General features: G+C 57.3%; 5 protein-coding genes across 5 annotated transcripts; 3 read left to right on the top strand and 2 right to left on the bottom strand.

Moving 5' to 3' along the window:
* Window positions 1-1,332: 1,332 nt before the first annotated feature.
* On the top strand, window positions 1,333-3,672 carry KRP23_2762 (Lysosomal beta glucosidase; the record flags this gene model as incomplete). Its single annotated transcript, XM_067887535.1, has 1 exon — window positions 1,333-3,672. The coding sequence occupies one exon, from the start codon at window positions 1,333-1,335 to the stop codon at window positions 3,670-3,672; it is 2,340 nt and encodes a 779-aa protein (XP_067750115.1).
* Window positions 3,673-5,984: 2,312 nt separating this feature from the next.
* Window positions 5,985-8,324, top strand: KRP23_2761 (Lysosomal beta glucosidase; the record flags this gene model as incomplete). Its single annotated transcript, XM_067887534.1, has 1 exon — window positions 5,985-8,324. The coding sequence occupies one exon, from the start codon at window positions 5,985-5,987 to the stop codon at window positions 8,322-8,324; it is 2,340 nt and encodes a 779-aa protein (XP_067750114.1).
* Window positions 8,325-8,635: 311 nt separating this feature from the next.
* KRP23_2760 (uncharacterized protein) lies at window positions 8,636-9,154 on the bottom strand (the record flags this gene model as incomplete). Its single annotated transcript, XM_067887533.1, has 4 exons — window positions 8,636-8,751; window positions 8,831-8,890; window positions 8,986-9,031; window positions 9,092-9,154. 4 exons carry the CDS (start codon window positions 9,152-9,154, stop codon window positions 8,636-8,638), a joined length of 285 nt encoding a protein of 94 aa, XP_067750113.1.
* A 600-nt stretch (window positions 9,155-9,754) lies between these two features.
* On the top strand, window positions 9,755-11,305 carry KRP23_2759 (Ketol-acid reductoisomerase, chloroplastic; the record flags this gene model as incomplete). Its single annotated transcript, XM_067887532.1, has 1 exon — window positions 9,755-11,305. The coding sequence occupies one exon, from the start codon at window positions 9,755-9,757 to the stop codon at window positions 11,303-11,305; it is 1,551 nt and encodes a 516-aa protein (XP_067750112.1).
* An 838-nt stretch (window positions 11,306-12,143) lies between these two features.
* KRP23_2758 (Ketol-acid reductoisomerase, chloroplastic) lies at window positions 12,144-13,694 on the bottom strand (the record flags this gene model as incomplete). Its single annotated transcript, XM_067887531.1, has 1 exon — window positions 12,144-13,694. The coding sequence occupies one exon, from the start codon at window positions 13,692-13,694 to the stop codon at window positions 12,144-12,146; it is 1,551 nt and encodes a 516-aa protein (XP_067750111.1).
* Window positions 13,695-14,922: the final 1,228 nt, after the last annotated feature.

Raw genomic sequence — 14,922 nt, 5'->3', positions numbered from 1 at the left:
GGTAATCCAGGGTATTGATGTCAAAATACGCTATGTGATCTACGATGCGGTGAAGTATAGCAGCATGATTAAATAAAAATGTAGCAGTGGTAATGACTGCAGAATAAGTTGGCAAGTAAAATGCTGATAACTACATAGCGGCTTTCAATGACTTTGTAGCGACGGGCTTCGAGATATTTATGTTTTTTGGTAGAGTACCAGAGCAGCTTTGAACTGTGGCAGCACATTGGGAGCGCGAAAGGACTAGCTGACGTTAAGCTGTGGCGGCTACTGGTAGTTGTAGTGGACTTGGTGTACATGTATTGGTTCCCACATTCTGGGCAACAGGGCTTCGACAAGTGGAAGCATTGGCTAAGCGGGAACGCCGACGCCCAGACATGATATTACAAGGGACCTGGTTGCTTCTATGCTGTGCAGCTTTTGAAGAACCACCACGAGAGCAGTCTACAAGAAGGACAAGCCCCGTACAACCACCGCACTCGAATGAGGAACCGGCGTTGCTAACCAGGCTAAGGATCAATCAGGCATCTAGAAGTACTAACAACTAAATAGATCAACCTGCCTCTCTCTGTATTGGTTCCCACGTCCGGGCTGGCTGTCGTCCTTCCTTGCACACAAGAATCTTGGGAGCTCTACGCACGATTGCAATGGGCGTTTTGTACGCGCTGTAGGGCAGTAGCCGTGCCGATTTCAAACGCTCAGCAGCATACTGTATATATGGTCCATAGCTAATCTTTTCCTATAGAAGCCTGATAGGTAAGACGCCCTAACAAAGAGTCTATCTGTCGGGGTTGTGCTGTGGCATTGCCTCTTGCGATGCGACCAACAGCATCGGTCTGGGTCGTGCTAGGTATGCTGTCGCTTGGATCACTTATTTTGAAATCGCCTGTCATTTCAAGGTATCAGTGCGCTTCTTGTCGGTAGAAGTTCTACGGCAATACCACGCCCCGCTTGTCAGTCCTGCAGCAAGACTCCTGCTTGGCGACAGGTGTACAACGGGAAAATAATTCCAGTAGGGATAGCGGGAGAAGTGTTCACCTTCAGTATTTGCATTTTTCGCGCAATAGCGACTTGTCAAGTTGACAAACCACCAACTATCGGACATACATCCATGCTGTCACATAGTTTTCTTAATACAGTAACTCCCAGACTCACTGCCCGCGGTGTGGTTGCAGTTCAAGCATGCTTCCCTCTTATCACGTTCTCCCCATGGGGCGTGCACCGAATTAAGACGGTCCAGCCCAAACACTCAGCCCAAAGCTGTAGCAGCCATCTAGTGTTCACTTTTCAATTCGCGTCCGTCGAACAAGAGCAAGCAACCAACAGTCCAAGATGCTCAAGTCGTGGATGTCCGCTGTGTGCTACACGGCCCTGAGCCTCGTTGTCTTCAACGGTGGCGCTGCCGCTGATGAATGGGACGCCAAGGTCGACGAGATCATGACCAACCTCACCAACGTCGGTCTTGTGGGCCAGATGACAGAGATCGCTGCCTACGGTCTGCTCAACTCGACGTACCAGCTCGACGAGGATGCGTTGCGCGAGTTTGCCAAGTACCATGTTGGCTCGTACCTCAGCCCTCCCATGTCGATTCTCGGTGAGATCGACGGCAAGTGGGGCTGGACCACCGCCGAGATGCGTGCCTTCGTTGGTCGCATCCAGGAGATCGCCATGGAGGAGAACGGCGGCCACCCGATGATCTACGGCACGGACGCTGCTCACGGGAACGCCATGATGATGGACACCGTGTACTTCGGTCAGCAGATCAACGCCGCCGCCACGTTCAACCCGGACCTGGTCTACGAGCAGGGCCGCATCACTGCTCGTGATACGCTGGCGTCGGGTATCCCATGGATCTTCGACCCAGTGCTCGACATCATGCACAACCCGCTGTGGCCGCGTGTGTACGAGACGTTCGGCGAGGACCCGCACCTTGCTTCGATTATGGGTGCTGCCATCACTCGCGGCATCCAGAGCTACCCGGAGGCTGCGGCGTGCATGAAGCACTGGATCGCCTACGCGTGGAACCCGACTGGACACGATAAGGACGGCGTGGAAATCTCGGACTTCGACCTGCTGAACACGTACTTCCCGTCGTTCAAGGCCGCTGTGGACGCAGGTCTGTTGACCGGTATGGAGAACTACATCTCGGTCAACGGGGTTCCTGTGATCGAGAACACGAAGCTGATGACGAAGCTTCTGCGTAATGATCTGCAGTTCGAGGGTCTGATGGTGACGGACTACGCCGAGATCAACCACCTGACCGAGTTCCACCGCACGGCTCGGTCTACCGACGAGGCCACCAAGTTCGCTCTGGAGCGCACGTCGATCGATATGAGCATGGTTGCCGGTGATCTTTCGTTCACGAACGCCACGAACAAGCTGATCGAGGAGGACCCAGCGATCGTGGACCGCATTAAGGAGTCCGTGCGCCGAATCATCAAGACCAAGCTCAAACTCGGACTGTACGACAACCCGCTCCCGGGCGCCGAGTACCTCGACTTGGTTGGCAACGACGACGACGTCGCCACTGCTCTTGACCTGGCTCGCGAGTCGACGGTTCTGCTGCAAAACAACGACACACTGCCTATCTCCAAAACCGCGTCGGTCTTCCTGACGGGTCCCAACGCCCACAACATCGGTCGTCAGTGTGGAGGCTGGACCGTTCAGGCCCAGGGTGTGTCCGGCAACGACATGTTCTCGCACGGCGTGTCGGTGAAGCAGGGTTTCGAAGCCATCGCTGGCAGCGATGCTTTCACGTATTTCAACGGCCTGAACATCACCGGCAACTACACGGCTACTGACCTGGCCACCGCCAAGGAGTACGCTACCAAGGCCGAGTACACGGTGGCTGTCATTGGTGAGGAGGTGTACGAAGAGAAGACTGGTGACATCAACGACCTGACCCTGCCTCTTGGTCAGATTGAGTATGTGAAGGAACTTGCTTCCACGGGAACCAAGGTGATCCTCGTCCTGTTCGAGGGTCGTCCGCGTATCCTGAACGACCTCCCCGAGAACGTGTACGCCGTCCTGAACGGCATGCTGTCCTGCGAGCAAGGTGGCAAGGCTGTCGCTGAGATCATCTACGGCGACGTCAACCCCAGCGGACGCATGCCTATCACTTACCCCAAGGACACTGGCAACGTCATGATCCCGTACCGTCACCGCGTGAGCACCCAGTGCGCCTCGGGCGATTACTGCGAGCCGCAGTGGATCTTCGGTCACGGTCTCAGCTACACCGACTTCACGTACTCCGACATGAACATCAGCACCGCCAACGTCACGTCCAGCTCCGACTCCGTCAACGTGTCGGTGACCGTCACGAACTCCGGCAGCGTGGCCGGCAAGGAGACCGTGATGCTGTTCCTGACGCAGCCGTACCGCTCCATCTCGGTGCCCGAGGTGAAGCAGCTGAAGAAGTTCTCGAAGATCAGCCTGGAGGCGGGTGCGTCGCAGACGGTGTCGTTCGAGCTGACAGCGGCAGACTGGAGCGTGTACTACCCTCAGATCGGCCAGGGTCTGAAGCTGGTGGCGGAGGACGCGGACTACGTGGTTGCCATCAAGCCGGAGACGGACTGCGACGTGTACAACGAGACTGCTGCTGCGAACCCGTTGTGCGCGACGTTCACGTTGTCGACGGGCGAGTACCCGTTCGGCTCGCTGGTGGCGGAGTAAGTAATTGGCTACCGATAGGTTGCCTTTTGTCGATACGACAGAAGGAGTTGCTGTCGGCTGTCGTGTTAAGTGATAAAATTGATTGATTTGTTCTAAGGCTGGTTTTGTGTGACTCGTTTTGAGAGAAGCGCGTGTTTTCTTTCTCACAGCTTTGATTTGCCTTTTCGCTATACATTTCTAGTTTACTTCTGTAGTATTCGCTGCATTTGTGCGAGGCTTGTAGTTTTATTGGATGTTCGAAACATAAACTCATGGTATATCTGTGCCGATATTTCTGTTTGTTTTGACGACCGCTGACTGCAGCCTAACTGAGTGGGGAAGTACGGCAGCACGATTGACTGTAGTACAATAGTGGCGACGACGGCAGAACAAGTTGGCAGGTTTTGACAACGACGAAACGGCTTTTTATTCAGGCCACTACGGCTACGGGTTATGGGGCCTACGCTGTGTGGAGGCCTTTAGTGGGGGTGCTTAACAGCGTTTGCACGCAGAGCTTAAGAAACAACTGCATATGGCGGCACAGTGAAAGGACCTGAAGTGCGCTACCGATGCCCCCCACAATCGCTTAATCAAACATATTTTGCATTCTGCAACCATGTATAATTCGTTTGATTGCACCCCCATTTCACCTTCAGTTCATGCGCGAGCGAAGGACAAAAAGTAAAAGCAAACCAGTGTACCCCCAACCAGTGCAAATACAGGAAGTACACTGAAGAGGTGGGTTGATGAGTACCTCTGCTGATATCGAGAAGCTAGATAGAGGGACCCAGCGATAACAGGACTCTATAGACATGTAAAACAAATAGAAGACCTCTCAACATAGAGATCCCCTCTTTTGTCGATATCAATACTTGGTAGAAGGCAACAGCGTCATAGCCACCCACAGGGTATAGTCTAAGATAATGAACGAGGTCTCATTACCTTTGTCATCGTATCCGAGCCCTCTCAGACGTGCTATGGACTTCGCTTGTCAAATTCAAGACTGATCTTGCGTTAGGCTTATCGGCTCCTTCTTCCTGGATCACTTCCTAACGGTATTCTCGTTTTGTCCCTTTCGCACGTTTGCCCAGCTCGCCTAACTGTTTAAACAACGGATTATCCTTCCTGCTATTCACCTTTTACCTGTTTATCACAGACGGAGAGTCGGCTAAATGAACACTAGCAAAAATCTAAACATGATCCAAGCACGGCTGATTCTCTGCATCCAACGGAAGAATCAATGCTCGCAATGAAGAGATTATTGATCAATTTGGTGTTACGGTGGATCGACGCCAGATTGGGTAGTGTGGTCTAAGATTTCGGCAAAGCGCGATCAAAAGAAACGGTAGCTCTGGAAAAATGAAAGTGTCACAGTGTGTCGCCGCACGGAATGTTTCAGCCTGCCGCAGCAAGTAGCTTACTCATCCACATGCGCACGCCGGTGTTGATGGGGCCATGGCCAGCGCCATCAACGCCGCCTCGCCTACGTATTGCGGCGGCTTCAACTGGCGTGATCGCGTTGAAGTTTGAAAATAATTCCAGTGCAAATCTCGCTCGATTGCAATCAGCGACTTGGAGTGTACTCATAGACAGAGTGATCAAGACCCGAGAAAACATGCCGTTAACAAGACAAGAATTCTTTTAGGGGGTAAATGGCTTCTACATGCACATGTATTTTGACTCAAGGCAATCCAAAGACAAATGTGCAACGCACCAAATGATGTTTGATTTGTTCCCGGTGTTGACCATACAAACGATGAAGTGCAACAAGGCTTGTTACAGGCTCCGAACAAACAAATCCAAGCGGATACACAGCCACGCGAGGTTACTGTAGTCGCGCGGGCGAGTCCAACCCCGGCTCTCTTCTCGTCCCCGCTGCCGCTTGAGCCTCAAGTTGAGGGCCATCCACACAACATTACATGTGCCAAGCCACCACGCGGTAAAACACCACTACATGTACAGCAAGGTCAGTTCGCGGGAGGTTTCCATTTGACCTCGAGCGCTTCGCATCCTAGCTCACGCCTTTGCGTGGGCTGTCGTTGGCGTAATGGCGAGCGCGTTCTATGCGAACTGAAGTGTAAACTGAGTCGGGCCGAGCGGGTGGCGTGGTTGAAGTGGCGCAAAATTAATCCCCGTTTATGATTAACGTGGCTCGTTCATGCCGAGGCAGCACTCGGGGCCGATCGCACACACACGCAAGGCCATCCACCGCCGCTGTTGCAGCGCAAAAGACGCCGCAGTGGATCTGTCCGCGTTCGCTGCCCGCGGACGCCACTGGAATTCACTTTTCAATTCGCGTCCGTCGAACAAGAGCAAGCAACCAACAGTCCAAGATGCTCAAGTCGTGGATGTCCGCTGTGTGCTACACGGCCCTGAGCCTCGTTGTCTTCAACGGTGGCGCTGCCGCTGATGAATGGGACGCCAAGGTCGACGAGATCATGACCAACCTCACCAACGTCGGTCTTGTGGGCCAGATGACAGAGATCGCTGCCTACGGTCTGCTCAACTCGACGTACCAGCTCGACGAGGATGCGTTGCGCGAGTTTGCCAAGTACCATGTTGGCTCGTACCTCAGCCCTCCCATGTCGATTCTCGGTGAGATCGACGGCAAGTGGGGCTGGACCACCGCCGAGATGCGTGCCTTCGTTGGTCGCATCCAGGAGATCGCCATGGAGGAGAACGGCGGCCACCCGATGATCTACGGCACGGACGCTGCTCACGGGAACGCCATGATGATGGACACCGTGTACTTCGGTCAGCAGATCAACGCCGCCGCCACGTTCAACCCGGACCTGGTCTACGAGCAGGGCCGCATCACCGCTCGTGATACGCTGGCGTCGGGTATCCCATGGATCTTCGACCCAGTGCTCGACATCATGCACAACCCGCTGTGGCCGCGTGTGTACGAGACGTTCGGCGAGGACCCGCACCTTGCTTCGATTATGGGTGCTGCCATCACTCGCGGCATCCAGAGCTACCCGGAGGCTGCGGCGTGCATGAAGCACTGGATCGCCTACGCGTGGAACCCGACTGGACACGATAAGGACGGCGTGGAAATCTCGGACTTCGACCTGCTGAACACGTACTTCCCGTCGTTCAAGGCCGCTGTGGACGCAGGTCTGTTGACCGGTATGGAGAACTACATCTCGGTCAACGGGGTTCCTGTGATCGAGAACACGAAGCTGATGACGAAGCTTCTGCGTAATGATCTGCAGTTCGAGGGTCTGATGGTGACGGACTACGCCGAGATCAACCACCTGACCGAGTTCCACCGCACGGCTCGGTCTACCGACGAGGCCACCAAGTTCGCTCTGGAGCGCACATCGATCGATATGAGCATGGTTGCCGGTGATCTTTCGTTCACGAACGCCACGAACAAGCTGATCGAGGAGGACCCAGCGATCGTGGACCGCATTAAGGAGTCCGTGCGCCGAATCATCAAGACCAAGCTCAAACTCGGACTGTACGACAACCCGCTCCCGGGCGCCGAGTACCTCGACTTGGTTGGCAACGACGACGACGTCGCCACTGCTCTTGACCTGGCTCGCGAGTCGACGGTTCTGCTGCAAAACAACGACACACTGCCTATCTCCAAAACCGCGTCGGTCTTCCTGACGGGTCCCAACGCCCACAACATCGGTCGTCAGTGTGGAGGCTGGACCGTTCAGGCCCAGGGTGTGTCCGGCAACGACATGTTCTCGCACGGCGTGTCGGTGAAGCAGGGTTTCGAAGCCATCGCTGGCAGCGATGCTTTCACGTATTTCAACGGCCTGAACATCACCGGCAACTACACGGCTACTGACCTGGCCACCGCCAAGGAGTACGCTACCAAGGCCGAGTACACGGTGGCTGTCATTGGTGAGGAGGTGTACGAAGAGAAGACTGGTGACATCAACGACCTGACCCTGCCTCTTGGTCAGATTGAGTATGTGAAGGAACTTGCTTCCACGGGAACCAAGGTGATCCTCGTCCTGTTCGAGGGTCGTCCGCGTATCCTGAACGACCTCCCCGAGAACGTGTACGCCGTCCTGAACGGCATGCTGTCCTGCGAGCAAGGTGGCAAGGCTGTCGCTGAGATCATCTACGGCGACGTCAACCCCAGCGGACGCATGCCTATCACTTACCCCAAGGACACTGGCAACGTCATGATCCCGTACCGTCACCGCGTGAGCACCCAGTGCGCCTCGGGCGATTACTGCGAGCCGCAGTGGATCTTCGGTCACGGTCTCAGCTACACCGACTTCACGTACTCCGACATGAACATCAGCACCGCCAACGTCACGTCCAGCTCCGACTCCGTCAACGTGTCGGTGACCGTCACGAACTCCGGCAGCGTGGCCGGCAAGGAGACCGTGATGCTGTTCCTGACGCAGCCGTACCGCTCCATCTCGGTGCCCGAGGTGAAGCAGCTGAAGAAGTTCTCGAAGATCAGCCTGGAGGCGGGTGCGTCGCAGACGGTGTCGTTCGAGCTGACAGCGGCAGACTGGAGCGTGTACTACCCTCAGATCGGCCAGGGTCTGAAGCTGGTGGCGGAGGACGCGGACTACGTGGTTGCCATCAAGCCGGAGACGGACTGCGACGTGTACAACGAGACTGCTGCTGCGAACCCGTTGTGCGCGACGTTCACGTTGTCGACGGGCGAGTACCCGTTCGGTTCGCTGGTGGCGGAGTAAGTCATAGTGATGGACTCGATCTCCTGAGATGGAGACTGTATTGTTTTGGCGTGGGGTTTTGCTTGAGTTCGGCGAATCGTGGCGCTTATGAGAAAGTAATAAAGCTGTTCGAAACTGGTTGTGTGGGTGACGAATGCTTGTGGCCGTCCCGAAGCCTGCAATCTTGACTTCATCGGCTGCTAACAGCAGGTTGGCGCGTTTGACGTCGCGGTGCAATTCCTGACGCGTAAGAATGCGCCGCGCCGCACACCACGTCTCGCACGATGTTGCGTAACGTCTGCTCGTGCATTGTGCCAAAGCCCTTCAGAAGTCTACAACCACCGCATAGGCACTCGGTGAGCTCCTGCCAACGAAACCTCTTCCACAGGGCCGCACTTGGTCAGCGACCCTATGGGGAGCAACTCCATGAGCAGGTTGACCGTAGGCCCTGCAAAATTGCGCAAAACACAAGCACCTGAGCCTCAGTCACTGCCACTCGTTGCATATACCAATAAATGGACGCGCACCGCTGCCCAGGAAACGCAAACCGCTGCATTGGCCATGGTGCTGCAGCATGTCTCGAGCTCCTGCTGCAGTGCAAAATGAGAAAGCTGACGTCAGTCGGATCGCACCCGTACAAACGACAAGGGTAATGCGTCTCGTTCGCAGTTCCAAGTGGCACCTGGGCAGTCGCAACGCCGCCGAGTCCTGGTCGAATCGCCCGCTGCCTGTAACAGCAACTCGTTAGCTCAACTGCAGCACACACAGGCACGAGGTGCGCCACGTACTCGTCCGGCAACAGCGCGAGCTGGGGCAACACCGGATCGCTCCATTTTAATGGTTGCGTCCATCTATGTGCAGGAATTGGCCGGTGTTGCATCCCTCTTGAAAATGATAGCTTCCCCCTCCAAAAAGATTCTGCTTGCGCAAACGGAAGAGCGACTCAGTCCAGGAGCAGGTGAAACGTATGTGTCCTGGTACAAACGGCGAGAGAAGGTGACCCGTGCCACCCGTCCGGAGAGTCCTACGTTGCGCTAGCCAGATTAGGTTGCTCGAGTGACGCGGCCGACGTGACGCGGCTCCACGAAACGACTGGCTAGCACTAGCCGTGTACAGATACGTACTGCATTTAGATGCACGACACCGCCGCCATCTCGACGTGCAGTGAAGACAAGACGCTTCGCCAACGGCATTGGTGGCGCCACCACCAGCAGCTCCGCCGCGGCTCTATCCGTGTTTGCACAGTCACCAGCCGCGTGCGAGCGCCGGGCACAAGAACTTTCCCGCCTTTTCATCCAGTGAGCGGGCAGTCTGACACCTCTTTTCCACCAACAGCAGCTCGCCAACCACTTGCGCAATCACCTCCGTGGCGCACTACAACGTGCCGCCCCAAAGGATCCTCTGACCATTCCCCGATTCCCCCCGAGAGTCCCCAACCTCCTCATCCAGCCATGCGCCTCTTCCTCAAGTCCCTCGCCACGCGCGCGTCGTCGCCGCTGCTGAAGACGCGGTCGTTCGCCACCAACGCGTCCGAGCTGCGCTCCGTCGTGTTCAAGGAGCAGCTGCGCACGGTGCAGATGGCCGACGCCAAGGAGACGGTGCTGCCCGGCGGCCGCGACCTGTTCCCGCTTCTGCCCAAGGCGTTCGCGGGCATCAAGCAGATCGGCGTCATCGGCTGGGGCTCGCAGGGTCCGGCCCAGGCGCAGAACCTGCGCGAGTCGCTCGAGGGCTCGGACGTCAAGGTCAAGGTGGGCCTGCGCAGCGGCTCGTCGTCCGTGGCCAAGGCCAACGCGGCTGGATTCAGCGAGGCGCAGGGCACGTTGGGCGACATGTTCGACGTGATCAAGGAGTCTGACATGGTGGTGCTGCTCATCAGCGACTCGGCGTGCGTCAAGCTGTACCCGCAGATCTTCCCGCTCATCAAGCCGGGCGCGACGCTGGGCCTGTCGCACGGCTTCCTGCTGGGCCACCTCGATTCGGTGCACGAGTCGTTCCCCAAGGACATCAACGTGGTCATGATGGCCCCCAAGGGCATGGGCCCCAGTGTGCGTCGCCTCTACGTGCAGGGCAAGACGGTCAACGGTGCCGGCATCAACGCCAGTGTAGCCATCCACCAGGACGTGACGGGCCAGGCGTCCGAGATCGCGCTGGGCTGGAGCGTGGGCGTGGGCGCACCCTACACGTTCTACACGACCATGGCGGACGAGTACAAGTCGGACATCTTCGGCGAGCGCTGCATCCTGCTGGGCGGCGTGCACGGCCTCGTCGAGTCGCTCTTCCGCCGCTACGTGCAGCAGGGCATGACGCCCGAGGACGCGTTCAAGCACACGGCCGAGTGCATCACGGGTCCGCTGAACGAGAAGATCTCGCACGACGGCATCAAGTCGGTCTACGAGAGCTTTAAGGGCGAGGACAAGATCGTGTTCGAGAAGGCGTACACGTCGGCCTACACGCCGTGCCGCGACATCATCGAGGAGGTGTACGACGACGTGGCGTGCGGCAACGAGATCCGCAGCGTCAACAACGCTGTGGACCGTCACGACCGCTTCCCGTTCGGCAAGATCGACCAGACAAACACGTGGAAGGTGGGCGAGAAGGTGCGCGCGGCTCGCGACGGCAACTTCGTCATGAACCCGTTCACGGCCGGCACGTACGTGGCCATGATGATGGCGCAGATCGACGTGCTCATCAGCCACGGCCACTGCTACTCGGAGGTGGCCAACGAGTCGGTGATCGAGTCGGTGGACTCGCTCAACCCGTACATGCACGCGCGCGGCGTGTCGTACATGGTGGACAACTGCTCCACGACGGCGCGTCTGGGCTCCCGCAAGTGGGCGCCTCGCTTCGACTACATCCTGACGGAGCAGGCGTTCGTGGCCGTGGACGACAACAAGATCAAGAACGAGGCCAAGCTCATGAGCGAGTTCAAGAACCACAAGATCCACGAGGTGCTTGACGTGTGCTCGTCCATGCGCCCCAGCGTCGACATCGCCGTCGAGTAAGCGTAAGCGGCTGGCTGTCTAGTGGATACCTCGCTGTGGAGTGTCAGTGGCGCACTGTGTAATGCCCTGCCTCGCGCGTCGATAGGAGCGGCAGATGCTTATATAAATACACTTTATCTGTGGCTACATCACTCTCAAGCTCTGTCAGGTGTTGGTTGTGCACTGCGTAGGATGTCGATTCCGCTGCCGAGTGCCTTTTCTTGCTTGGGATCATATTGCATGCTGAGACGGCTGGCTTGGTGGTCATCGCGAGGAGAGACACCGAAATTGGTCCCCTTGCGTACGAGTCCATAAATACTGCCTTCGGCTGCGCTGGAGGTGTCGGCATCAGCCATCGTGGACCCAGTCTCTCTCTCGGTGGGTCTTGCTGGAGATCTAAAGGCAACGGCTGACGGTGTCCAAGATAGTCTTGAATTGTACACTTGAGAAGTCAACTTTGGCGATTACTTTCAGCGAGGTGGCTTTACTGGGAGACGACTGTTCTGGCGAAGACGAGTCCTTGTATGATACCGATATTAATACTATGCTTAGCCTATGTAAGGCGAATGGATAAGCGTGGAGCAAGATTTCTACCGAGGTAAACTAAGGTAGTATTTCGAAGTAAGTACTATTACATAAGTAGTAGTGATAATAAGCAGGAAAAGGCGCTCGGCAGCGGAATCGACATCCTACGCAGTGCACAACCAACACCTGACAGAGCTTGAGAGTGATGTAGCCACAGATAAAGTGTATTTATATAAGCATCTGCCGCTCCTATCGACGCGCGAGGCAGGGCATTACACAGTGCGCCACTGACACTCCACAGCGAGGTATCCACTAGACAGCCAGCCGCTTACGCTTACTCGACGGCGATGTCGACGCTGGGGCGCATGGACGAGCACACGTCAAGCACCTCGTGGATCTTGTGGTTCTTGAACTCGCTCATGAGCTTGGCCTCGTTCTTGATCTTGTTGTCGTCCACGGCCACGAACGCCTGCTCCGTCAGGATGTAGTCGAAGCGAGGCGCCCACTTGCGGGAGCCCAGACGCGCCGTCGTGGAGCAGTTGTCCACCATGTACGACACGCCGCGCGCGTGCATGTACGGGTTGAGCGAGTCCACCGACTCGATCACCGACTCGTTGGCCACCTCCGAGTAGCAGTGGCCGTGGCTGATGAGCACGTCGATCTGCGCCATCATCATGGCCACGTACGTGCCGGCCGTGAACGGGTTCATGACGAAGTTGCCGTCGCGAGCCGCGCGCACCTTCTCGCCCACCTTCCACGTGTTTGTCTGGTCGATCTTGCCGAACGGGAAGCGGTCGTGACGGTCCACAGCGTTGTTGACGCTGCGGATCTCGTTGCCGCACGCCACGTCGTCGTACACCTCCTCGATGATGTCGCGGCACGGCGTGTAGGCCGACGTGTACGCCTTCTCGAACACGATCTTGTCCTCGCCCTTAAAGCTCTCGTAGACCGACTTGATGCCGTCGTGCGAGATCTTCTCGTTCAGCGGACCCGTGATGCACTCGGCCGTGTGCTTGAACGCGTCCTCGGGCGTCATGCCCTGCTGCACGTAGCGGCGGAAGAGCGACTCGACGAGGCCGTGCACGCCGCCCAGCAGGATGCAGCGCTCGCCGAAGATGTCCGACTTGTACTCGTCCGCCATGGTCGTGTAGAACGTGTAGGGTGCGCCCACGCCCACGCTCCAGCCCAGCGCGATCTCGGACGCCTGGCCCGTCACGTCCTGGTGGATGGCTACACTGGCGTTGATGCCGGCACCGTTGACCGTCTTGCCCTGCACGTAGAGGCGACGCACACTGGGGCCCATGCCCTTGGGGGCCATCATGACCACGTTGATGTCCTTGGGGAACGACTCGTGCACCGAATCGAGGTGGCCCAGCAGGAAGCCGTGCGACAGGCCCAGCGTCGCGCCCGGCTTGATGAGCGGGAAGATCTGCGGGTACAGCTTGACGCACGCCGAGTCGCTGATGAGCAGCACCACCATGTCAGACTCCTTGATCACGTCGAACATGTCGCCCAACGTGCCCTGCGCCTCGCTGAATCCAGCCGCGTTGGCCTTGGCCACGGACGACGAGCCGCTGCGCAGGCCCACCTTGACCTTGACGTCCGAGCCCTCGAGCGACTCGCGCAGGTTCTGCGCCTGGGCCGGACCCTGCGAGCCCCAGCCGATGACGCCGATCTGCTTGATGCCCGCGAACGCCTTGGGCAGAAGCGGGAACAGGTCGCGGCCGCCGGGCAGCACCGTCTCCTTGGCGTCGGCCATCTGCACCGTGCGCAGCTGCTCCTTGAACACGACGGAGCGCAGCTCGGACGCGTTGGTGGCGAACGACCGCGTCTTCAGCAGCGGCGACGACGCGCGCGTGGCGAGGGACTTGAGGAAGAGGCGCATGGCTGGATGAGGAGGTTGGGGACTCTCGGGGGGAATCGGGGAATGGCCAGAGGATCCTTTGGGGCGGCACGTTGTAGTGCGCCACGGAGGTGATTGCGCAAGTGGTTGGCGAGCTGCTGTTGGTGGAAAAGAGGTGTCAGACTGCCCGCTCACTGGATGAAAAGGCGGGAAAGTTCTTGTGCCCGGCGCTCGCACGCGGCTGGTGACTGTGCAAACACGGATAGAGCCGCGGCGGAGCTGCTGGTGGTGGCGCCACCAGTGCCGTTGGCGAAGCGTCTTGTCTTCACTGCACGTCGAGATGGCGGCGGTGTCGTGCATCTAAATGCAGTACGTATCTGTACACGGCTAGTGCTAGCCAGTCGTTTCGTGGAGCCGCGTCACGTCGGCCGCGTCACTCGAGCAACCTAATCTGGCTAGCGCAACGTAGGACTCTCCGGACGGGTGGCACGGGTCACCTTCTCTCGCCGTTTGTACCAGGACACATACGTTTCACCTGCTCCTGGACTGAGTCGCTCTTCCGTTTGCGCAAGCAGAATCTTTTTGGAGGGGGAAGCTATCATTTTCAAGAGGGATGCAACACCGGCCAATTCCTGCACATAGATGGACGCAACCATTAAAATGGAGCGATCCGGTGTTGCCCCAGCTCGCGCTGTTGCCGGACGAGTACGTGGCGCACCTCGTGCCTGTGTGTGCTGCAGTTGAGCTAACGAGTTGCTGTTACAGGCAGCGGGCGATTTGGCCAGGACTCGGAGATATCGAGCAGTCGGCAAGCGATGCGGATGCGTTGGCTCAGCAATTGGCTAAGAGAAGAGAGCGAAAATTCCGTACGAGACTCGATAGGTGAACGACGAAGAGCTCGTTCCCAAGACGCCGTCCAAGATCGGTTGGCTCTCTCCAACCAAAATGGCGAGTGCCAGCTCGTGCTGGTAAGATAACATACAGTTTGTCTTGCCATCGCAGATTGGTGCAGTTGATATGACGCGTCTTCGTAACGCTAACGTTGGCGTTCTACGGGAGGAAGCAGCTCTTGGACGGTACACTCGTGATATTCATGGGTGTGTGGTCCTGGAGGACAAAGCCCAACGTCGGGTTAGCATGGTGGAGCTTCAGGGTAATGCCTACAAAGTCCCTGCTATCCTAAAATCTCCCTGTATCGTTTCAAGGTCCTGAACGCGAACTACTGCGACTCGGAGATCAGAGCAAAACCGTCAACATTCAGAAGAAGGAG

The sequence above is a fragment of the Phytophthora ramorum genome (genome assembly GCF_020800215.1).
Source record: "Phytophthora ramorum isolate Pr-102 chromosome Unknown Phyram_PR-102_s0002, whole genome shotgun sequence".
Lineage (NCBI taxonomy): Eukaryota > Oomycota > Peronosporomycetes > Peronosporales > Peronosporaceae > Phytophthora > Phytophthora ramorum.
This window is presented reverse-complemented; position numbering and strand designations above follow the sequence as displayed.